Source organism: Myodes glareolus, chromosome 15, assembly GCF_982192425.1.
Source record: "Myodes glareolus chromosome 15, mMyoGla1.1, whole genome shotgun sequence".
Classification (NCBI taxonomy): domain Eukaryota; kingdom Metazoa; phylum Chordata; class Mammalia; order Rodentia; family Cricetidae; genus Myodes; species Myodes glareolus.
The window spans coordinates 67,781,456-67,806,605 of NC_142040.1; the positions used below are offsets into that span (position 1 = coordinate 67,781,456).

The 25,150-nt window shown below is 46.7% G+C and overlaps 1 protein-coding gene across 3 annotated transcripts in view; it reads right to left on the bottom strand.

Moving 5' to 3' along the window:
* The window catches only part of Trio (trio Rho guanine nucleotide exchange factor), a 286,618-nt gene that overhangs the window by 157,390 nt on the left and 104,078 nt on the right, over positions 1 to 25,150 (bottom strand). For all 3 annotated transcript variants that reach the window (XM_085676587.2, XM_085676586.2, XM_085676588.2), the window contains exons 3-8: positions 22,582 to 22,696; positions 15,686 to 15,878; positions 13,112 to 13,624; positions 11,816 to 11,938; positions 9,045 to 9,236; positions 570 to 701 (exon numbers count right to left, since the gene is read on the bottom strand). In XM_085676587.2, coding sequence (XP_085532713.2) covers positions 570 to 701; positions 9,045 to 9,236; positions 11,816 to 11,938; positions 13,112 to 13,624; positions 15,686 to 15,878; positions 22,582 to 22,696 — 1,268 coding nt within the window. The remainder of the gene's footprint in view (positions 1 to 569; positions 702 to 9,044; positions 9,237 to 11,815; positions 11,939 to 13,111; positions 13,625 to 15,685; positions 15,879 to 22,581; positions 22,697 to 25,150) is intronic.

The following is a 25,150-nucleotide window of genomic DNA, read 5'->3' on the forward strand; positions in this document are numbered from 1 at the left end:
GATCTGAAGGCTATGGCTTGGCCCGGGTTCCAGGCTCCCTGCTTCTTGTGAGGAGCCCTGAGCCCCGAACTCATGAGTCAAAAGAGATGGTTCTCCCCTTCAGTGGTTTCTGTTGAGTATTGTGGTCACACCTATATGAAAGCAACTAATACTCATGGATGTCTACGCCAGCAAGCTCTACACATCTGCAAAACAGCGAATGCTTCGGGATCCAGAGCATGCGACAGAAGCATGCTTCCCTTCCTCTCTAACGAGATTCAGTCACAAAGATTAAATTGAATTTGCCTAGACTATATAGCACACAAGTGCAGATTTCCCAAGTATAGTAGAAACTATTTAACAGATAAAATATAGGCACCCCCATTTCCAAAAGCCACTGCTTTCTGGCTACCACAGACTTTACTCCCCCACCTTCACCCCATACCTAACAGAAATCCAAACGCTGGGTGGATAAACTATAGTTTAACAGGATACAGTTTTTCCTGAGCTGCCCAAGAAGTCCATTTACAGCTTTAGCGCTATCATTTAAACCATCGATGCCCTGCACTCTAGGTAAAACACACCCTTACCTCAGAATAAGCGAGGGTGATGTGCTCGTAGATCCCCTGGTGATGATGAATGGCATCTTCCAGGTCCTGCAGCTCGGAGGGAAGGTCTACCTCACCACAGGCCTTACACCATGAATCCACATTGCTCATGTACTTGGAGGTTGAAACAAAAGAAAAAGAAAAGATTATTTCTACTGATCGCTAATCATTTAGGTTGAATGGGGGACACTTCCATCACGATTCTGATAGGAGCTGTAGCTGAGGGAGAACATGGTTGGATGTCACTGGGCTGCGGGTGTGAGCAGCTGCAGTTAAGGGAACTGCTGGTGCGTGCGCTCATGGAACTGGCGCAGCACTGTCTTGCCTTGTCCGTCTGTCCTCTCCTGCTTTCCCAGTCCACACTGAAATTCTGCCTCCTTCCTGCCTTGAACCCCAGCAACGGGGAATATCAGCCCACTCTTCCCCACTCCCCTCTTCCCAGGAGGGCTGAGCAGTAGGATGGGCTTCACTGGGGGAGGGGGCTGTCTGCAACTTTACTTTGCCTCTTGCATGCTTAGAGGAAAACTGAATCTCTCAAACTATTCAGCTCAGGCTGGGAAGGTCTAGGCTGCCTAATCTCCGGCTTTCAGAAGAAACTTCAGGAGGTGGAAACTGGTAAGGCAACCTAGGGTGCTCAGCTTGGAATGTTGATCACAGTTCCAATCCTACCTCACTCCCCCCACCACCTCCAGAGCTCATCAATAGTGATAAATCACTGGCAAAACACCTAGGGAGATGCTATCAGAATCCTTCACAGTAAAGTGTCAAAAGAAAGCACAGAAAGCCCAATTAAAGAGTGAATTAGATGGCAATAGCTGATGGGTTTAACCTCTCTGAGGCCAGTCCCTCACAGTCTATGTTCAGCAGGGAAGGCAGAGGGTGGGCGGCTGGGACAGGGAAGGCAGTGTATATTTCTCAAGTACAAAGAGAATAACCTTCATATGCTGTGGGATAATGCTCTTGTACACTGTAACGATTTGTCACTCATACTGGTTTAATAAAACACTGATTGGCCAATAGTCAGAGAGGAAGTATAAGTGGACCGACCAGACTAGGAGAATTCTGGGACAAAAAAAAAAAGGCAGAGACACAGTCACCAGTCAGATACAGAGGAAGAAAGATGAGAATGCCTCACTGAGAAAAGATACCAAGCCATGTGGCTAAACATAAATAAGAATTACGAGTTAATTTAAGTTGTAAGAGCTAGTTAATAAAAAGTTTGAGCTAAAAGGCCAAACGATTTATAATTAATATAAGTCTCTGTGAGTTTCTTTGGGACTGAATGGCTGTGGGACCAGGAGGGACAGAAACTTCTGTCTACATGCACGTCATTTATAGTATACAGGAGCTTCAGACAGACAAGTCACCCGTGTAGCTACTGCTCATGAAAACATCTGTACACGCAAACCTCAGAGTCTGAAGACATGGCAGTGTCACCAGACAGCCTGTGGCTTCTGGTGGCTTCAAGCATCCCTCCACCACCATGAGTTCCACTAATGATTTCCATCACCACTTCTATGGAGTCTTCTAACGCTCTCAAGGCAATAGGAGTCATAATGAGATTACTCCAGACCTCTCCTCCCACACATACTACTCCAGCGCATTCTAAGTGTTTCTTGGGTAGCTTGTTCTATAAACGTCAATCAGGGCAGGTCGGATGCTGCTGAGTAATCTTCAGTGCTGCTTCACTTTCTCTCCCTCCATTCGTGTACTTAGTACCAATTAATAAGTCATTGTAAACCCTCTTCAAATATGAATTGGCTGGAGTTAGCCACCTTTATTAATAAGTCATCAGGTCCAAGTCAGCAATTAATTAGCTCATAGACAATAGCCACTGCCAAGCACCCCAACACAGACTTACAGTGTACTAAGAAGAAGTAAGATGCTTTTTACGGAACATGCATTAATTAGATGCTACACTAGTCCACAATTTAATGGGGAGCAGTGTCAGAGGCCACTGCATCAATTCTCTATGCATTCACCTCCAATTTTTGAAGCAACTAAACTCAGAACGGGAGTTGATGTACCCAGCATAGATTCCTGAAATAACAAAATACTTAATTTGTTTTCCAAGAAAAACTTCCAAGATGGATTCAAAGATAGTTTGAAATCGGCTCTTCAAGAATGGACATGCAGAGGAAGCCAGCTCAACTTGAGCAACGACCTTCTCATGGCAGTGGGTCAAATCCTCCTCAGGAGACATAAGCCCTTCAGGGAAGAAACATGATCTATGTACGTGAAGAAGTACAGAGAAGTACATCTACTCCTAGCAAAGGAAGCTAAAAACTCCCTGGCTCCTCTGTAGAAGGCTCCCAGCAGCCGGCTGGCTGACTACATAATTTAAAAAAGTTCTTTTTTTATGTAAAACCTGATGTCATGTTTTAGTTTCTGTGTGCCTCAGGCACAGGCCATAGCACAAGATGCACAGGCCAGCGGACAGGAGCAAGCAGGCCAGGCCAGGATCCTTGAGAACAGGGAAGAGGAGTGAGTGGGCCAGGCCGGGACCCGCAGCACAGGGAAAGGCAGAGCTTCTAACGCTGAAGAAAACTTGATTTTAAGATGTCTTGTTTTTCTTCAAAATTTATTTATTATTTGTTTTGGTGCTTTGCCTGTATATGTCTATATAAGGGTGCTAGGAATTGAACCCTGGTCTTCTGGAAGAGCAGCTGATGCTCCTAATGCTCTTAGCTGTAGCTGCTGAGAGTCACTGTGCTTGAGCCAGCCAAAAATGTCTTTTTAAAAAGTGTTGTTGAATAGAAGATGAAAAGGAGTGTAAGTCAGATAACTGCAAAACTGAGTCGAATGGGTGAGGAAGAAATGACTGACAGCTTCAAAATGAGACCTTGAATAATTACTCAGCAGACTAATTTACTCTAAGTACGTACCTCAGGGCTAAGGTCCTCCTGGCAATTTATTTCCTAACCAACCCCCTCCTCCAGTCTCCCCTCCCCCGCCTCCTGAGGCCTCTGCCTAGCACAGGTGGTGGAGGAGACAAAGAGATTGAAACATCCTAGACTGAACGATCTGATTATTACTCATAAGCAATTGTTCCTCCTTGGAAAAACCAAGTAGTTTTTCCAACCAACACACTTGAGCACAAACCTCAGAGTTCCTCCCTGTGTCTAATCTCACTTCGTTTTCATTTCTAGATAATAGCTGAATTCTATAATAATAGTCTACTTTTCTCTTCTCCCCTGGTCATGGGAGTCACGGGGCATGTGAGCACTTCCACACACATACCATGAATCTAGTTCAGAGGCTCCAATACAGAAACCTGGGGAAAACAGCTTAGCAAGCTTGGTATGAACCGAACATGCCAGTGATCACTCTACATGCCACCAGCCTACTTCTTAATATACTATTATTTCCAAACAGATTTTACCCTAAATCCTTCCCATTCCATGAGAATATTGTTAATATCACAAGCCAAGAATTAAGGCGAGACTGTGAAGAAAGGCAATTGCAAAGAAGGTTTACTTAAAAAATAAAGTTAGTATAGGACTGTTCCATACTCTTTGTTTGCTCCCAAAGGGATACTGAAGTGACAGTTTATTCTTTCTCATTATTTAACTCAGACACATGCCTAAATAACCCAAATATATATTCCATAAGAGGACAATCATATATAAATCATTGTTCTTTGTTTTATACATTTGTATGTGTGCATTTGTGTGTGTTGAGGAGTGTGTGTATTCAGGTGTGTGTGTCTGTGTGTGTATGTGTTCAGGTGTATGTATTCATTCAGAGGGGTGTGTGTTCAGGTGTGTGTGTGTGTGTGTGTGTGTGTGTGTGTGTGTGTGTGTGTTGGTGTTCAGGTATGGGGCCCAAGTGTGACAGCGTGGGCTCCTTGTTGTGGTCCTTGCTTTCTGGGGTTCCTATCGCTCAGGCTAGGCTGACTATCCTGCAGGCTGCTGAGGACCCCCATCTCTAATTCCCGTCTCACCATCGGAGTTGTGGGATTACAGATATGCACTAATGCATCCAGCTTCATATAAATGCTGGGGATTGAACTCAAGTCCTCATTCTTAGGTGGTGAATGCTTTGCCCACTGAGCCATCTCCTCAGTCTAATAAAAAACACACATCATTTTAATAATAAACGTTTCTGTTTTATATGTTAATGAAAGTGTAGTTTTGTGTGAATATTACTATAAGGGCAGAAGAGCTACTCTGATGACGACTGGCTCAAGTCACAGACCCCCACGCACGGTCCAGGCTTAGGAGCATGCGCAAATCCTGCTCAACAAGCTGTCTGGACAGTTATGTCTCTGGCTCCATTTATTCCACAAGGCTGACTAAGACACGAAATGATCTTTAGCCTTATTTCATTTTGTTAAGAGCTGTGCAAGTATCCAAGGACGACAAAACCACGGGTAGCTAATTTATTTTTGACTGTTAGAGCACAGAAAGCCATTAGTCACAGCTGAAACAAGGCAATCTGTGTTCTAGCTCACTCTACGCGAGCTGGCTCAGCACTCAGTGCAGTGGCAATGGAAACATCTGCCTGTGGTCTAACCACGCAGTTGCTGGCCACATGTGCATGTGACCTACGGACACAGTGAAATATTTAATTCTCCTTTAATTCATGTTTATTTTTTATTACAATTCTATTACTTAATTTTATTTAACCGTAAGTGGCTTCAGCAGCCACAAGTGGTGACAGGCTAGCACATGCGACAAAAACAAGCTCTAACATTTGGAGATTTGAAAAGACAGTAAAAATCAAGCCATTTTAATTTATTCCTTAAAAATACCATTCCAAAAATACTTGCTATGAAATCTTCCTGACACAAAGGGACTGCCTAGAGGACATGTCACATGACCAAGCTAAGTAAAGGTAGGTCCCTAGACAGAACCTACCATAAAGTCATAACACTGGAGGCCCGCCTTCCTGTCTACTACAAGCTGACCCTCTGACTCCTGACCACCAGTGGAGACGAGGACATGAGAGAGCGGTGGGGACACCTTTGGGAAATGCGCTTCTGTGAAACATCATTCTTGCTGACTTATAAAGGCACTGCAGACACCAATGCAAGAGCTCATGGAGACAGAGCTGGGGCACCAAGCAGCTCTGTGGCCTGCATCCCTCACAGAGAACCCTGCTGTCATCAGCAAGGCAGTTCCTGGGTCTCGTGTATGAGCACTGTGTCCCTAATCACATGTAAGTTCCTCATGAAAATTCTGGGTAAGATTCAGCGAGGTGGTTAAGATGAAAGTCTAAGTCATGGCGTCCACTTTTCTGCTCCTCTCTAGATGTGCTGTAGATTAAGAGAAAGAGCAGGGGGAGCCCACCTACTCCTCTCCTGCCTACCTAGCGTGGTGTAGTTTTCTCCATGTTACAAGGGTTCCTTGGGCGTTTCTTCTGTTCGGTAAGGGGAAGAGGGAAGGAAACATTTGCAATGGAACCCTACTGCTCCTCCTGCACTGGGTGCCTGGCATAGGATTCACCAAGGTCAGAACACACGCAGTGCCCACCCTCCACCCGTCCCTCCCAGGCTCAGCCACGCCTCTTCTCTACAAGTGCAGAGGCCCCGAGCACTGTGAAGCTCGATCAGGACCCATAAGGTTTTCAGTAACGTGATCTTTCGGCGCATTCTCCTCCAAATCTATAAATTACAGCCGTTCATTTCACCCGAATACCCTGGGCTCTTTCAACTTTGCCGCACGTTTGTAATGTTTAATAGTGGAACACGGATGAGGAGATGTTCCCACGACATGCATTGTTCTAGATTATTTCTAAGCAAATGAGAACAGCAACTGATGTTCTGGGTTTACTCACAGGCCTGAATCCCTCCATACAGGTCACAGACGGTCTCTCACGACTGCAAGCCAGATGTCCTGCTCCTTGTCATGGAATGATATTTTAACAAAGATGTGTCACATTGCTCGTGCTGGATTTATTTAATGGTGTCAGGATGTATTACACTTGTTTGTGTTTCATTTGTTTAACTATGTACAGATGTGCTGCAGCTGTTTCACCTTGCCTGCCCAAGGCACCTGACTGATCATAAAAAGCTGAACAGCCAACAGCTAGGCAGAAGAAGGATAGGTGAGGCTGGTGGGGAGAGAGAATAAATAGGAGAAATCTAGGGTTGAAAGGTGAAAGAAGTTGAGAGGAGGAGGTGAGAACAAGAGACACGCCTGGGGCAAGAAGCCAGGCAGCTGACAGCCAGCCAGACAGAGAGACAGCAAGAAAGTAAGCAAGGGTAAAAGGTCCAGAGGCAAGAACCAAGCTAATTTACATTAAAAAAGCTAGCCAGAAGTGAGCAGAAGCCAAGGCTTTGCATTCAAAAGGTCCTGATGTGGGAGCTGGTGGGTGGCCTAAAGAGAAAGCCTGGGACAGCTTCTAGTGCTTCTGGAGCCTCCCACCCCCACCAGCAGCTCTTGGCTTAGAGGGTTGCTATCATCATAGCGCAGCTGTTAAAGACGACAGAGGTAAAATGCACAGCTGTCTTTCTCTAGCAACGATGCTCAAGTGCATCTGCTCTGGACCCGCAGCAGCGGAGGTAGTTATGGGGTCACGGAGAGCACGATAGTTCATGCTGAAGAAGAAGCCTGCTACTTAACCCACGCTCCATGTGTGGGTTTGTTTTTCCTCGGTCATAGATATGGTTAAGTGCGCGGTTAGTAAGACATCCAACAGTGAAATCTGAAGGCCTCACTCATCGCTTTCATGTGATGCCATTAAGATTTTTTTTTTCCTGTTTATATTCCACTAGCTTCTTTCCTTGCTTCACACTTTAAAGGTTTCTAGGGTTGAGATCACTGCTAATTACTATCTTGTGCAACACGAGACTGTCTTGCTGAAATCCTGGGCAAGCTGGGACTTCTGCTTAGTTTTATTGACAACTGCTTTGAGACGAAAAGAAACTTTGCCCTTCTCAGAACCAGCAGGCCAGTCCTTACAAAGGCAGGTGTCTCTCCTCAGAAGAGAGAGAAAGCTGCACTGGCCTTCTTCCTTTGAAATAAGTCCCCGCCCACCATCTGACAGTCTTCACAGTGAAGGGTCCCTGCACTATATGTCAGGGACCCACGGAAAGGTGTTTCGTCGATAGCATCCTCCCTGCCATAATGTCAGAGTCACAAGCCATCTCTCACTTTCTGCCGCCTTCCTTCCCCGGGGTTCTTTCAGACAGGCGTACCTGAGCTGAGGTGTGAGGCGTGTGGTGGGATCTGTAAACCTGCTCTTAAACAAGAGTGTCAAACAGCTCCTCAGCCCATGAAACCAAGGTGAGGTCAGGATCTAACAACACTTAGTCAGGATGTGCAAACTACCTGCCCAAAAGCCATTCCCACACAGCCCTTGCCGGCACAGCTTCCCTATGGCTGCAGAAGGCCAAAAGGCTGGGCCTATCCTTTCCCATCTTTGCAGCGGGGCACCAGTAAGCCTCCCAATCCTGGACAAAGAAGTGAATGGGAAGGGTGTTGGTGTGGAGGGCCTCCAGGCAAAGAAAGGCAAGAACAGCCACTGCCACCTCTGCCAAGAAGAGACACTGCCAACTGAGAGAGTAAGTGTGAAGCTAGGTGCACCTCTTAGAGCCATCGTAGAAGGCCCGGCCAGCTGCAGAGATGCACAGCTGGCTGGGTTACCAGGGGCTGGGAGCACCTCCACAGCACTCTGATGTAGACGCTAGTTAGAGGCAGTCTACAGCTTGCAGTATTCCCATGCAGATAATACAGAGACTAGAAGGAGGATGAGGATGGGGAGGAGGCGAAGGAGCAGAGAGAAGACGGGGAGAAAGAACGGCAGCTACCGCTTGCTACTATAGACAAAACACCGCTAGTGAGAAAACCTGGAACCTGAAACATCAGAGCTTTACAAAACCGCCTTCTCAAACAAATATTTCAGAGCATTTTGGATTTTACAAGTAAGGATGTTCAATCATACAGTCTTTAGCCAAACCCTGACCCCTGATCAATTTCCCACGTATTTCAGGTAAGAGATACACAACCTGTATTTGTCACACACCAGAAACACACAGGGCAGAGACAGGTGGCTCTTTTCATGCTCTGAAACCATCCTCCCAAGCAAGTTTGTGGGGTTTTGTTTTGTTATTTTACAAAGGAAAGGGGAAACAACAACAGCAACAACAAAACCCTGAAAAACAAAAGCAAAGTCGGGCACTGTGGACACACCTGCAATTCCAGCATGGGAAATATGCGAGTAGCGTGAAGTCGGCTACGTGACATAGCAAGCCCCAGGCCAACCTGAACTATGCAAAGACCCTCTACCTCATACGCAAAATGAATCACCGAGCAACAAATGTAAGGAGTTCAAAGCACAAGTGCCTGAGCTTGCACAGCCGAAAAGGCCAGCGTGGACTGCAGCTCACAGCTGAGAACAGCAGTGCTCACTGCAAATCTTACCTGAAGACCGCTAAGACTCGGTTACACAAGAGGACTGGAGAGAGGCATGCTCTGGCTCTTGCTTTGTGGGCTGGGGGTTACAGACACTGACCTTTTCAGCCTTCTGGTGAAAGATGGAGGACATGTCCAGCAAGGTGCTGCGCTCGTCCAAGGCTGCCGCAAACGCCTTCCACTCCTGCTCCAACTGATTCGCAATCTGCTTAATCTGCTGAGAGGCGTAGTGGCCCGACTCCACCAAGCGGTTGGCCACAGACATTATGCGGTTTATATTTACATACACGTTCTGCAGAGGAGGCAGAGGGAGAGGTTCACTGAAGGATTGAGACAATAGACTCCTTCCTAAGAAAGCCAGGGAGCCTTTGTGGACAGCTGGCTAACAGTTCCCTAGTTCTGAAGCACAATCACCTGTCATCCTACGTCAATTGCCTTGCTCTCTAGATTCCAAATTCTGTTTTTCAAACTATAAAATTATCAATCAACTCACTGAAAGGCATAATTGTTAGCCACAAAACAATCAAACGCACACAGGGTCCACACAAATACACCATTATCACTCACCCAGAGGGCAGGGCTGCTGACAAACAACCGCAAAGACCCCAAGGAACCCAACTAGAACCCAGGGATGGAAAAAGATGTGTTCAGCAACCAAAGGCTATCTGTGTGAGAACAAGCCTATCCTTTCTGGATAAACCCAAGCCATCTTTTTGTGCTGACAGAAACCCTCCTCAAAGGGTTTCACTTTCTCCCTGGAGTGTGAAGTCAGGCACAACAGGAACGATGCTGCACTCAGAGAAGGGAAGCTCTTCTGCTCTGCTGAAATTCCCACCGAGTCTATCAGCTGACAGAGAAAACACCAGTATATGGGACTTTAAAAATGAAACAAACTTGCTTTTTCCTTTTTGCAAAGAGACTTTACAGCCTGTACCTTCCTGTTCCCACTCCTCTTTCAGTTTACTGTTCCAATCAAGGATGGGAATGTGGAGTGGAGGCCCACAATCAACAAATCCCAGACTGTCCACGTATTTTAACTTTTATGACACTGTCCTGTTCCTACAAATCTCAGATTATCCACGTATTTTAACTTTTATGACACTATCTTGTTCCTGAATCCTTCTGCTTACTCTTCGTCAGTCTGCCCAATCCCTTCTGTTGCATCCTTCTCTGTCTTCCCATCCCCGTGAGCCACACCGCCAGTCTCTTCTTCCCTGCCATAGATCCCTGAGTCCTAGCCCTAACCTACACAATTCTCTCTGGTCTTTCCTTGCACCCTTTTGTTGATCCTTTCTACTATCATCTGACTGAAACCTGGCGAAGTTGCTTTCACATGGGACTGAGAGGCCAGGCAAATCCATCCCATATTCCTTTTCTGGAGACTCACAGACCTTGTAGGTCAAAAGCAGCAGCAGAGGCAGAGGGTTCTTCAGGAGGCTGTGACGGCAGGTTAAAATATACTTCCTGACCTATATGGGTATATTAATGCTTTAACCAGCTTCCATTAAATTAAAGTGAATGTGCTAGGGACTTGGGATGCCTCCCGAAGACTCATACGCCGAGCATTTGCTAAGCTTTGACCTCAGCTGATGGCACCTCGAGGAAATGGGTCTAGCGACAGGGAGCAGGGATGCCTCTGAAGGGTCTGCTGGGACCCTGCTCCCTTCCCTTTGTTTGCTTCCTGCTTCCCATGAGACAATGCTGATCCTCACACTTCCTGTCTTAGAATTATCAGTGTCAGAAATAAGAGCCAGCAAGCATGGGCTGAAAGCTCTGAAACTGAATCCCATATCCCCTCTGCTCCGGCTGTGGGTCTCGGGTACTCTGTCACCATGGGAGAGATGCAGATGTAACACCTTCCATTCCCATATATGTTCCTCCTTCTGCCCCTAACACCCCTCCAAGTGGCTGGACTTGCTAGTGCTGCTTTTCTGATCCTTAAGAGAAAAGGCTACTGCACACAGCGTGTCAGGAGAGCGCAGGAGAAGAGAGCAGTCCACTGAAATGGTCCTCCTGGGGAAGCATGGATGGAGATCATCCGCAGACTCAGTTACACAATCCTTCGTCATTTTCATTTCCTGAGCCGACTACACCAGCCTTTGTGCTTCCCATTCCCCACGACTCTATCATTTTCAGCACAACCAGGAGCCTGGTGGTCCACACAGCCCTACAGAGCCTGTACCACGTGGTCCTGGGCCATCCCGACTACAAGCACCTATGCCTGGACTTGATCCTAAAGCTTGTATGGTGTGGTGGAATGAGCGTTATTCCTGGTATTCCCTCGCAGGGTCCTTTAGAGATGGCCTACTTATGAACTTGTAGGTAGTCTTTTATTCTTTAAGGTTCCTCAAAACACTATTGACAATAGCAGTGAGGACTGAAAGCTAGTGGGCCTCGTCTGGCATGCATGATGGCTGATGACTCGTGGAGGTGTCAGAATGAGGGGCAAGGGAAGCCGAGGAAGCTCCCGAACCGCTGTCCCCAGCACAGCACAATGTGATCACATCCTAACGGAGGCTGAACTAAGAAAGGCAACACAAACGTACGTCAGGAAAAAAGAAAAAAAATGCTTACATCTCAAGAAAGAAAGGAAGTGAGGTGGGAAGGAGGGAAAATGGGAGGGAGAAAAGAGACACTGCTCCTACCTTCAAGAGTTCTTTACCTACTTTAATTGGATAACATCGAAGGTGTGAATTCTGGTTTCTTGAGCACTGACTACATCTTGAAAGCCACACTAAAGTGTTTTATACACACAGAGTAAATAACACAATATATCAAAGAAAGACGATGGACCCACTTCATAGATTAGCAACTGAGGGTCAAAGAGGTCAAGCAGATTGTCCAAGGTCACAGGTTCTGACAACAGCTTACCATACAGTTCATAGCAAAATGATTGTGCTGCGTCTGAAGCTCCATTGCGTGCGGGTGGCTGGTCCCAATCTCCGTGTAGCTGTTTAGAAACAGGCCTTTGTTGTGTGTGATCCAGTCAAACATCTATCAGAAGGAAAAAGGCAACTCAGAATCACTGCAGAGAGAGAAAAGGCTGGGAGAGTGGGGGTGCGGGGAGGCTTGCCTCGGAGCTTCCAGGAGTTTATGCCTCCGAGAACAAGCAAGAGCAGCTAAGGCAGCAGATCCTTAAGTGCTGTCTCATGGGAAGGAACTCAGCCCGGCTCCCTCAACCTAACAGAAGCTCCTGTCTTCTGTGCCCAGGCCCCTTGGTCTAGAAAGTGGCCCACGCTCCCTACTGCTTTGCCTTTGAAGACACACACAAGGCTGGCCCCAGGACTTCTGGGCTACCTGCGCTAGGTCTAGGCAGAGATTACTAACAGCTGAAACAGTACACTCTCATCCAAGACAGACACAGAAACCTGAGAAAATGCAGACAACGAAATTAGGAAATGTTTCAAAGGACTTGCGAGTTTTCAGACTCGGTCTCACATAAGCCAGTGAAACTGCTGTCAGCCATCTAAAAGCCCTTTCAGCATCCTGTACCAGAATTTCCTAGTGGAGTTTTTCTTTTACTTTACAGTACGTTTACCAGCCCATGGAAAAACAAAACCACAAGGTTAAGAGTAATTACTTCACCTACATCCACGGCTTGCAAACCACTCCTGTCTGCAAGTGTCCTTTTCTTTCACACTGTAAAGAACATGTGATCTGGTAATGAACGAGCATTGACTGTGACCAGTGGGTGTCTCTAGTACACAAGAACGAGACATGAGAACATCGATCGCTACTGCCCGCATCACCTAGAAACCGGTTCTCAACGGCATCACTCACCTTCTGCTACAATGGACACAGTATAGGTCTGAATAGGGTTTGCTGGCTTTGTGGGAGGAGAGGACAGCTATCAGAAAATCTATACGGAATCACTGCTTTTAAGAATACAATCGTGCAATGTGTACTTGCTTGCCTTTCAGATACTCTTCATCAAAGCACTGGTAGCTTTAGCTCGGACTTCCTAAAACAGCTCTGTGAATAAGACTGGAGGCCAGGCTTAAGGACGGCCTCCTAACGGTCCTTGCTGCAGAATGAACACTGGAACTACAGACCTATTAACTTCCTCCTCCTCCGTTTCCTCACATGATCTCACCGGTCTTTGCCCTGAGGCCCATTGACCCAGCAGCTTCCCTTTGTCAGGCTGGCACCCCCCCTCCCGGCTTTTACCTTCTCAGCATCCTGTTCAAACAGCCGCAGCTGGAAGCACTGGTCCAGCTTCAGTTTCCGCAAGTGCCACATCTGATGCAGATGCTGCCGGGTGGAGTGCAGACGGTCCAGCATGGTGGACACCTTGGGCAAAAGGTTCTGCAGGTCCGCATTGCCCGAGCCCGAGTTCTTTTTTGGAAAACTCTCGCTGCTCTGAATCCGCTGGAGCAGCTTCTGCCCTTCTAAATCCAGGTCCTCTATGGGAGCCTTAATCACCTTCTTCTTCAGCTGGGAGTGTTCCTCAATCATGTTCCGAGCCCCCTCTAGGTCCTGAGGCAACTCCTTCTTTGCGAGAATATCCTGAAGTTCCTCTAGCCGGGACAGCATATGGGCTGCATTGCTAATGTAGTCCTCGAAAGCTACTCTGATTTCAATCCATTCTTCATGGTTGTATTCCAGGCAGCCATCGAACTCGGGAGTTAGCTGGGAAGGATCAACTACTTTGGTAAGGCCTTCTAAAGAGACCATATTTGTCTTAAGGGAAAAAAAATGACGTATGAGAAGCTGAACCAATTTTACGTGGTCACATCATCCTGTAACTTACAGTGGTCACACATGGGTTTTCAAAGTTAAAAGTCACCTGCTCACGGAAAACCCAGGCTACGTCTGGCTCTGCCTTCCCAGAACAAACATGGAGGTGAGGCACATCATCAGCATGATGAAAAACTCCATTAAAGTAACAACACTTCAGTCGGAATGCCTAGCAGCATAGAATTGTGAATTTCACGAGCCCCAAATCAACTAGATTCCACTGGAGAATCAAAACCCTAAGCTCACAACAGAGCTGGTGAAAGTGATTTCACAGAAGAAAGACCCAGCTGGGGAATACTGCCTTCCCTGTGATTGATAACCTGCTAATATCCGAGCAGGGGAATACCTCCTTCGCTGTGATAACCGGCTACAATCTTGAGCAGTCTGAATGCTGCATATAGCCTGCCCTACATCCCAATTTAACATCAATGGTACCTGAGTTTATTACAGTCTAAGCAAGGACTCTCGACCTCACCTGATGCATCAGACGGGGAATCATATGGATATTGATCTGATGCCTCAAGAGTCTGGATTGAATAAGATGCAAATGCAAAGGAGGAGATGGATGGTCTAGCCAAGCTACCCATCACCTCCAGCCAGACACCTACAGAAGCCTAGAACTGACATTTCCGTGCTGGGGGGCACAGGAAACATCACAAGGCAGCCGTGCTGAAAGAGCTGGTCAAGGCCGAGCTGCCTTTAGCCTGCAGTGGTCCAGGAGACTCACGCCTATCATCTGCTGGACCATCAATAACCTCCACGGAGGCAGCCAGACAGAGAGGCTGGGAACCGTGCAGAGAAAACCAGGTCAGGAAGAAGATGGGCAAGCACCTTCAGGAGCCCGGAGTAAGAGGCTAGTAAATGAGATTAGTAAACTCTTCTACGAGCGCAAACTACCACTCATTACTTAGAACGTATGTAATTAAAATACATTACACTTTAAATTTTCCATTAAGCAAATATCTAAGACCCAATAAATTAACTTCCAAAATGACTACTTATTATAAATAAGAATAAAAGTGTACTATATATTTCACTCGAACCACTTGAAAGTAGTTTCAAATTTAAATTAAAATCAAATTCCAATTCCAGATAGAAAAATCAGCACTATAGAAAGACATTTTAAAATCAAGTCGTGCACACAAGCAGACACTGTGAAAAGTGCAGCAGCTGATACGTCGTTACTTTGTAATATTATTTACCTTAAAACGTGATTCTTGTACATTGAAACCTAATAACCAGACAGAGAAGGCAGAAACAGCAAGCTCTTCGTTCCACTGGGAACGGTTATAATTTATTACAAGAAACTATTCCAGTCCTATTACAGAACAGAACCTGAGCCAAGCTTCAAGCTGCCAGGAATACTTTCCTCCTATAATCATCATATTAAACTGACCACATCAAAAGCCTTGTCAGAACTGCAGTGGCTTAAAGAGTGGAGGCTCGCAGTGGGAAGAAAAATAAATTAGCAGGCTTTGGTTTACTTTTTATAACCACCTGACAGCCATCGTCCAGGCCTAGCTGAAGGCAGAACTGTACAGTTCTTGAACGATTACCTCCGCTTTTACAAAGGAAAGACTCAACATGTAAAGTGGCCAACAATTCTCCCCACTATCAATGACGGGATAAACTCCATCCCTCTGCCATTTCCTCAGCTCCAGGATAAAGCAGTCACCACACAGCTTCAGCCACACAGCCCTGGGCTGACAGGGGGAGCTATTCAGGTGAGGTGCCAGGAACAGACTTCTTCCAAGGACCAGCAGCTCCACATCCCAACCCCAGAGAACGGAAATCTGAACCCGCGTCAAAAGCCACCACTGTGGGATGAGGAACAAAGCCTTTTACTTTATGCAATAATGAACTCTACTTATTATATGTATACAAGACATGTAGGTCCTGCTCAATAAACGGCTCTTAGACCCTCATCAGTCCACCATCACAAGGACACACCAGCTTATTAACCACGTCTTTGAGTTTAGGCTCTGGCTACCCAGAGAATGTTACCTCAAATTCGAATTTAGAACTCCCAAAATTCGTCCTCTGTTTCTGCCAGAAGTTGTCAGGCTTGATTATCAGAGCGATGTGGATGCAGCAAGGGAAAGACTCCTGCAAGATCTTCAGCAGCGGCTTGATGGAGTCCCACTTGGAGCCGCGCATGTCCACAATCACTGTGAAACCTCGCTTGCAGACCTCTTCACTACACAGAGAGAAAGAGGTCGGGGAGTTAGAGAGACGGCCCAGCTGGTAAGAGCACCTGCTGCACAAGTATGAGGACCAGAGTTCAAATCCCCGCTGCCCACACTAGAAAAAACTGGGGTGTTTTAAGATGGAGAGCACTGATTGTTCTTCTAAGGGACCCAGGTTCCTTTCCCAGCACTCACTTGGTAGCTCACAGTCATTTCTAACTCCAGCCCCAGGGAATCTAAGACCCTCTTCTGGCTTTCATGGCTACTGCATGGGTGGTGGGACAGGGGGCAGTGCACAGTTAAGACAGGCAGGCAAAACACTTACAGAAACAAAATAAGATGGTGGGGGACCATGTGGCCATACATTCCTGTAAACCCAGTACTGTGGAGGATGGAGACAGAAGGATCCTGGGGCTTGCTGGCTGCTAGCCTAGCTCCAGGCTCAGAGACACGGTTTTGGTAAGGCCCAAACATCAGAGCAGGATATCCAATACCCTCCTCTGACCTTCCAAGACCATGCCCACACAAGTGCATCTACTACACACAACATGCATGTTCCTGTGGAGTCATAGGGGACACACACACACACACACACACACACGGAAGGGGGGGAGGGGGGAGTGCGCTACCAGCTGAAGCTTCTACAGTGAGAGAAAACTTCTTGGTGAAGTACCCATACACTTGACTGCTTGACCTCCAGAACCAGAGTGCAATGCCCTTTTACCTGGGCAGCTCAGCAATGCCTGACCCCCGCCCTGGGTCAGAGAACAGAATCGGGCCACAAAGGAATCAAGACAAAATGACATATTCAAACCGGGTTCAGCTTCAAAAGCCTTTAAGAATCTAATTCTTCATAGCTATGGTGTTGAAGTCTTTCAAATGGCAACCACTTATTTCACTTGCCTTTTGTGTATTGTTAACTGGTGACACACTAGTTTAATAACTACCACAGACAAAGGCCCCTGGGGAGCACTAAGGGGTTACAAACTCACAGTGTGGCATGCAGGGCTCAGGTTTGGGACAGCAACTACTTCAGGATTCCCAAGAGCACAAGCAAAGCCAACAACCCACTGGCATGGGTGACAATGCTGGGAACTTTCCAAAGTCCGACTGTGGTCTCTTTCCTCCAGTCCTGTCCCAATAGGGGTTCTTGCACCATTCTGGCAAGCTCTGTGAGAAACATCGAGGTTTGTGCCTGGACTACGATTGCATTCATCTTCACATCTGGTCACACAGACGGCATGAACGTGGCAGTGGGTAGCAATGCTGGCTCCTGGCACAAACCAAGACTGTGTTAGGAGCACCATGCTCTTCCTCTCTGGGTTCTTGTCAGTTAAACAAACAAAAGGGTCAGCTGCAGCAGATGCTGAGGAAGGAGGGCATGGCAGCCAAGCGGGGGACTAGACGGGGCAACAGCAAGCCCCATCTCTGAAAGACACAGGGGTGGGGAGAAGTTGCTAATTTCATTAAATCACAACACTGGAGAAAATGGAAAGTCTGCATGATGTATATCTGCAGCAAATATTAAATACACGTGGAGGGCTAGGGTTGTATCTCAGTGGGCAAGGTGTCCGGTCTAACAGGAACAAACATCTGGGTTCGATTGCCAGACTGCATAAAGGAGATGTGGGGGGTACATGTCTGTACTCTCAACACCTCGGAGGTGGAGACAGGAAGATAAGAAGTTCAAGGCTATCTTCAAATATATACTGTATTTCTGTGACAGCCTAGGCTACGTGAGACTTGGCTCAGAAAAGAAAACAAAACCAGGGAAACGAGAGAGAGAGAGAGAGAGAGAGAGAGAGAGAGAGAGAGAGAGAGAGAGAGAGAGAAGGTATCCTTAAAGAGGAAGAAAAGTATGTGTTCTTGCTATGTTATAACACCAAGGATATTTATAAAAATTCAGTGCTGGCTTCCAAATGACTCCAGAGCTAAGACACCACTATAGTCCATCATTACAAATAGACTCCAACCATCCACTCTGGGTAGATGCCAACACCTGACCATAACAACATAAAGGCTAGCCTAAGTCTAGGAAACACACCTGAGACCTGGTGAGATCTCAGTGAGGTGTGAGGGTGGTCTGCTCCTAACACACTTCCCACCTCTAAGATTTCAGCCTATGCAATCATCTTCCAAGACTACTCTCAACTGCAAGACCAGAAGGCTATCATTGCTAGGCATTGTTACCATGCAAAGGAAATAAATGTCAAGTAAAGCTGCCTTCACTCTCTCAGGCCTGGGCTTGGCTCCTCCTCCCTCTGCCCTTCACCCTCCAATACCTCCAAGCCCTTCATTTTCTTCCCTGCGCTGGCTCACGCCATCACAGTAACTAGTTTTCAAAGTTTCACAAATGCAAAGTCCAACAGGACGCCCTCGTGATTCTAGAAGGTGTGCCACACAAATATCCCAGGAATGCCTACTGTGAAACTCAGAGGAGTGCTGGCTCGCAGGTTTGGAGCACAGTGGTTAAAGCCAAGAGAGGAAACAGATGGCCCAGAGGTCTTGCTTATCATCTGTCCTAATTAGCTTTAGCTGTCTGTGTTACACAGCCTAGAGTCATCTGAAGAGTCTCAGTTGAGGGATTTCCCGGCTCAGACCGGTTGGTCCATAGGCACATCTGTGAGGAACTGTCTTGATTGATGTGGAAGGCCCAGCACTCTGTGGGAGGGTGAGCTGAGCTGTAGAAGGAAGCGAAATGAGCATGGCTCGGGGAGCAAGCCAGCAACAGCACTCCTCCGTGGTTCCTGCTTCATGTTTCTACCTTCAGTTCCTGTCCTAACTTCCAATGATGGATTAGGACCCAGAAGTGTAAGCCAAATAAGCCCGTTCTGTCCCATCTTGCTTTAGGTCAGGGAGTTTAATCAGTGATGGGAAGGAAACTACAGCATGACCCAATGATGTTTGGAAAAGCTACAGTAACCTGTTAGTACCCTGTGGGGGCTAGTCATGTCACCGTAACTGATCGGGTTAGTAGAGGACACCTTCTGCAGTATCTGACTCGTTAGTAGAGGACGCTTTCTGAAGTATCTGATGGGATTTCCAGGAAAGATCATGGAATTCTGACCTAATGAATGGATTCCCCCTTGATACGTTCATCATGATGATATTACCCCAAGAAGTAGGTTACTAAACACATCCTTGCCTGACCCCCTCCCTTGTCCTCTCTTGCGTTCCTTCTTGCGCCCATGATGTGAAACTCTCTGCTATGGCAGCGCTCTCACTCTGACTGACACCAGTTGAAACCGTGAGTTAAAAAAAAAATCAGCCCTGAGGCTCAGTGGTTAAAAACACCTGCTGCTCATGCAGCGAGCCCAGGTTCAGTTCCCAGCACCCACATGCAGCAACTTACTACCCCTAAACTTCAGCTCCAGGAAGCCACCACCTCAGCCTCTGTAGGCACCTGCTCTGGCTTGCACCCCCCCACACAGACCACATAATACAGATAATCAATCAATCAAAAACTACTCTCCTGCCGGGCATCTGGCTACAGCAATAAGAAAGTGAGGAATACGTTCCCTGTGTACACATGGACTGGCTGCGGCTGACAAGTGGCTCCACCCCCCAACACTGCTGCTCTCACTGCTCCCCATCCAGAGCAAGGCCAGGGCCATGACGCTGCTAACATCACAGGCAACAGCTGTTTCCTGGCCCCAATCATCAAGCCTAATGTTCCCAGCTCACGAACACTAAGCATCCTGGTCTCCGTGGGTTCTAACTGGGCTTGTGGTCCTCCAAGGTTCTGTGTACAGAAAGTACAGGGATCCAGATGGAGCTAGGGCAGCCATGGCCCAGGAGGAGACATGTTTGGCTGCTAAGTCTCAGATGAAGCTTACACATTGCTGAAGCAGCCCATGCCAGGGCCACAGAAAACTGTTGCAATCTATCTTGTTTGCTTTACTAAGGGCAGTTTGGCAGACTATGTTTCATTTATTGGTCTTCACTAAACCATGATATTATTAATATGACCTTACAACCTGTCTTTCTCCTAGCATGGTCCTAGGCGATATGCAGGTAAACTGTAAAGCCTTTCTAGTTGAAAGGGGCTTAAAGGGGACCCTTTATAACTCCAGCTTACCAACAGGCACAAGTGAAGAGCAAACCAGAAGGTACTATGCATGGCTTACAGAAGGAATAACTCTTCTGCCTCCTCCACCATCAAACTGTCCCTAGCCACCAGCTTCCCCACCATGGCAATCACAACACATGAACTGAGCTGGGCACAAAGGGTCTTTTGTGGTTTGTTTTGTTTTTCCATATTCAAAGCAAGGTATCCTAGGAAGAGCAGTGACCTGCACACACGCCCAAGTCTAACTGCTCCACACCAAAGGGACACATAAAACTTGGTCTCCTAGCCCTGCCTTCTGAAGACGGAAGCTGATCTTGGGAAAATGCGACTTTAACTAGTTAATCTAGCAGTTTTTCCTAAGAGACTCATGTCATCCATAAGACAAAAAACTTGGAGAAAACGTAGGCCCCTTCTGAAGTGAATCTTTTAAAAGGAAAACCCACTTCCCTGAGTTCTGAGAGAGGAAAGCCTCCTGAGTGTTCTCTAATCAGCGCACTCACGGTCTTCACGCCACTCGTGAGCAACTAGAGCCAGGGCGTCAGGAGAGTTTATCAGTTTAGCTACCAGAAAACAGCCTAAAGGAGGTGAACACCCTAGCGTTAGGGAGCATAAAAGAAAGGCACGCAGGAAGGCTGTTTTCACACCTGCAGGAACCCCAGGGTGCCAGGCAGGTTCCCGCCACGGGTGCACATCCTGACATGGGTTGGAAAGGATACTGCAAAGTGGACTCTGTGGACCCAAACTGTGGGCTTTTCCCCCTTTTTCCATGTTTGTGGGTGCTACATGTTCACGTGTACGCATGCACTTGGAGGGCCAAGGTGGATACAGGAATCATCCTGGCTCTCATTTCTACCGTTATTTGCCGAGGCAGGGTTTCTCAGTTGAACCTAGAGTTCACTGACATGGCTAGGCTGCCTAGTCATCTTGCTCTGAGAATCCCTGGCTCCACCTCCCAAGGCTGGATCCCAAGAAGAGCAGCACACCTAACTGACATTTGTGCATGCTGGCAATACAAACTCCGGTCGTCACACTTGTGTGACAAGTCCCTAACTGTTGATGTGTTTCAAGGGGATAGAAGTGGTAACCCAAACACCACAGGAGCACAAGTCACACTTAGGTTCACTGCTGGGACTTGTGGCCAAAGATCGTAATCTTTACCTAGTGGCTCTGTGACAAAGGGAAAACAAAGAAGACAGAATATGGAAGAACGAAAGTCTTGCACTGTTTCTCAGACAGCTCCCACACATCAATCACTGTGGGAGGTGCACATGGACACCCTTTCTCAGCACTCACAATGACCCCAGAACATACTGACTGTAGTCACCGTCACACATCCGAAAGCCAACGGCAGTCACCGTGGCGTGGTCCCGGGGCACTAGTCTAGGCCTCCATCAGCGCACTTCTCTCCACATGGCCATGAGTTCTACACTATCTGGCCAAGAGCTAAGCCGAGGGCCACCTGCACATCTCAGAAGAGTATTAATGGAGCAGACAGAGGTACCAAAGGCCCCAAGAACCTATACAGAAAGGGAAAGCTGGGTGTGTGCCTCTCACAACCTTTCACAAATGACCACACCAATTGTATTACAAGCAAACCTCTATGTCCAAGAAAATAGCCACACTATTAATTTGCTGATGACGTTTATTGATCCTACTGCCTATCTATAAAGAAAGATGCATCCGTTCTGGAGTGCTCCCGGGAGACACTGAGCTTGACTTCAGAGGAGAGGGAACTAGGGCTGTGTGCACCTCTCTCCAACAGGGCCTCCACATAGCCTTCTCCATCATCACCGGGCAAAAAACACCAGGTACCTGTTAATTTACTCTTTAAACAAAGCCAAACAAAATGCTATTTCTTTCACTTGGGACTCTAACAACAAGAGTAAATCAAGATGAAGAAATGAAGTGACAGCCTTCAGTAGATGACGCATCACCAAGCACACTAAAGTGTTTATGAGCTGGAAAACTGATCAATGATGGGGATGTCATAAAATACTCCAGGGGAAAACTATGGAGAACAATCAAGATTGGTAAAATCTGATAAACGGAGAAACTCAGTTATAAGTGCATAAGTGTTTGTTACACTGGTCTGTCTACGTTCTACATATATGCTCATAAATTCTCCCCCCATACACACACACACACACACACACACACACACACACTGTTTGAAGACTATATCACACAGATGAGCCACAGTGTACATGAACTGGTTGTACAATATCAATGAAAAGTAAACCTTTTCTAATTATATCAATGCAGACTTTGTAATCAGATAACCAATTATTAGATGCCCCTACTTTTCCAATCACTCAATTAGTTTTGAGTCACCTGAATGAATATCAAATTCAATTTCAGGTGCCAGGCATGGAACCCATGACCCTGCACATGCTATGCATGTACTCCGCCCTTGCAGGCTCTGTTACTTGGTCACTGCAGACACACAGTGATTGTATTCCAATGAACATTTTAATAGAAAAGCTCAAAAAAAGAAAAGAAAAGAAAAGAAAGTTGATGTGCTTAATTTTATGTTTGATCTCCTTGGAGTTAGACCTATTCTTTAACTGTTTTCTAGACAGCAGGCCACACTTGGAACGGCGGGAACTGCAGGTAAAGTAGACAATAAACAGTTGCCGAGAACTTACCTAGGAATGCAGGCTAGATAGGAAATGAGTCTCCTGAGATCCTCCTGCCGTATTCTGTCATGGTTGCTGCGGGCTGGAAAGGTTAAGATGGGACCTCCACGCTTATCTCTACCACCTACAAAATAAACGTTGGGAGCACACTTAGGCGAGGCAAGATCAGACAGAACTTGCTACGTGCCCTCACAAGTCCAGCAGCTTCACCCATCCGTCCGGGCAGAACAGGAGCCAAACCTCCCACAGAGTCAGACAGGACATCACAAGTCCTAGAGGCGGTGCCTTCTCTGCCCACCTTGTGCTCTCATGGTTCTAAGGGGCAATAGGAAGATGCCACACATGACCTTGTCTTTTTCTTCTAATATACAGGAAGAAACACTTCATTTGAGTTTGGAGAGATGGGTACCAGGACACTCTAGTACAAATGCTGTGTTTCTCTGAACAACCTTTTCTCTCTTGCTTCTCTCTCCCTCTCTCTCTCTCTCTCTCTCTCTCTCTCTCTCTCTCTCGCCCTCCTCTCTCTAGTCCCCTTACACTCCCCTTTCCTTCCATCTCTTGCACTCAAAATTTTCTTTTTTCTGCCAAGGGAAATCTTATTCTCTCAGACTTAAAGGGTAAACAAAAATGTTCTTCAAACGACATGCCAATGACTGGTTTTACACAAACTGGGGTCTGAGGCCTCTCATGGCAGTGGCCAGGGTGTTCTCATCAAACCTTTCCCCTCGGGGATCGGGGAGCCACAGAGAAAAGGGGGCAGGAGTTGTAAGACCCAGAGGTGACGGGTGATGCCAAGAAAGCAGCATCTTTCATAGCGGTCTGAGGCACACATGAACTCACAGAGACTGCGGCGGCACACGAAAGACCTGCACAGGTTCAATCCAGATAGGGTTCCAGCACAAGGGGAAGAGACATGGGGTCCTACCCCCAACCAAGAAGCTGTCTGTAATTGACACTCTTTGATAACTGAAAAATTAGTTTTTTTCAATGGAGTCTCACTGGGTATACCAACCACAACCCAGGGTAGACCTCATGCTCAGGAATATTTGGCCAACACAAACTGAATACCATTGTATTTTTGTGGACTTTCTGTTTCATTCTACATTGTCTGGTTTGGGAGGGCGGTCTTATTGATCCGTTGTGGGAATTCATTCACCCAATTAGCTTCTGGTCTGAGGTCATGACCACATCTAAGGAAGGAGGGAGGGTGGTAGTGATCTCTAGGGTTGTAAAGACTCACGTGGCATGAAGCAGTGTGTAGCTGGTTCCCAGCTCCTTTGGCCCTGGTTCCGTGAGTCTATTCTCCCCCACATCCCTTAATATATTGATACATATAACCATATGTGTGTGTGTGTGTGTGTGTGTGTGTGTGTGTGCGCGCGCGCGCGCGCGTGTGTATACACACCTTTGTGGTTCTCGCAAGATTGGTCTTTGCTTATTCATTTTGATTTTTGTTTTTATGGGTGTTTTATTGGAGGGGATCTTGTTTTTTTGTTTTGTTTTGTTTTTTGTTTTGAAAGAGAGTGAGAGAGAAAACCAAGTTGACAGGGAGGGAGGTAGAGAGGATCTGGGGGTAAGAGAAAAACATGACCAAAAGACATTGTATAAAAAAATTTAATTAAAAAAAGAACAAACAAAATGACAGATGAGTAGGAGAACTGTAAAGTAAAATGTGATTAGCTTGAGAGTCAGAGAAAAGTTACATCAAGAACAAGAGGACAACCAGAGCATTTGACCGTGACAGAGGAAGGTTTCTCCTGTAGAGAACTCACATGCTACTGTCTAAGAGCAATGTGTATTTTGACAAGGTCAAGTTCAAGTTTAAGACATTCTAACTGGCTTTTAGAGATGTCAACCAAACAAGCGTGTCTCAGTATCTCAGAATCACTCATAAAAATCTGGCCCACCTCTATTAACTTGTAGCTCTAACTAGAGTTCACTAATAAAGGCTGTTCCATTTGCAGCCCAGGCGGCTATCCTCAAACTTGCAATCTCTCTGTGTGCATCCATGCGTCCACCGCTCGCACTTCCAGGAAGAACAGATTGCTACAACAGAGATCTCGGTGCCCAGGGGCAGATGGGCAGGGGCTTTCTTCTCAGACCTACACTCAGAGTTCAAGAGGGACGGCCCTGTGGTTCTTCATGGTGTCTCTTAGAATCAGAAGTACAATCTTTCAGTTACTCCAGCTTAAGTACAAAACCAGTAGTTTACAAACAGGTACACATCATTACAGTATCAGGTTTGGGCCTAGACAAGTCACTATAATTAAGAACACTTCTCTTTTTGCTATTACTGTTATGCAATTCTAGGGATTAGCTCGTTCTGCCTACTGGATTACAGGGTCCATCACATAACACTGATTTATGGGGCGCTTTTGCAAAGGTACCACAAAAATCCCTCACATGTTACAAACTGAAGTCACAAAACTTAAGTAGACGAGTGATTTCTCAGGCAGAGAAAAGGGAGGATGGGAAAACAAGAGAAAGGGAGTTCTCTGAGGAATGATAAAAATGCTCTAGAAGGAGACGCTAGCAATGGCTGTCCAACCTGCAGATCATGGTGACGGCTGCACAACTG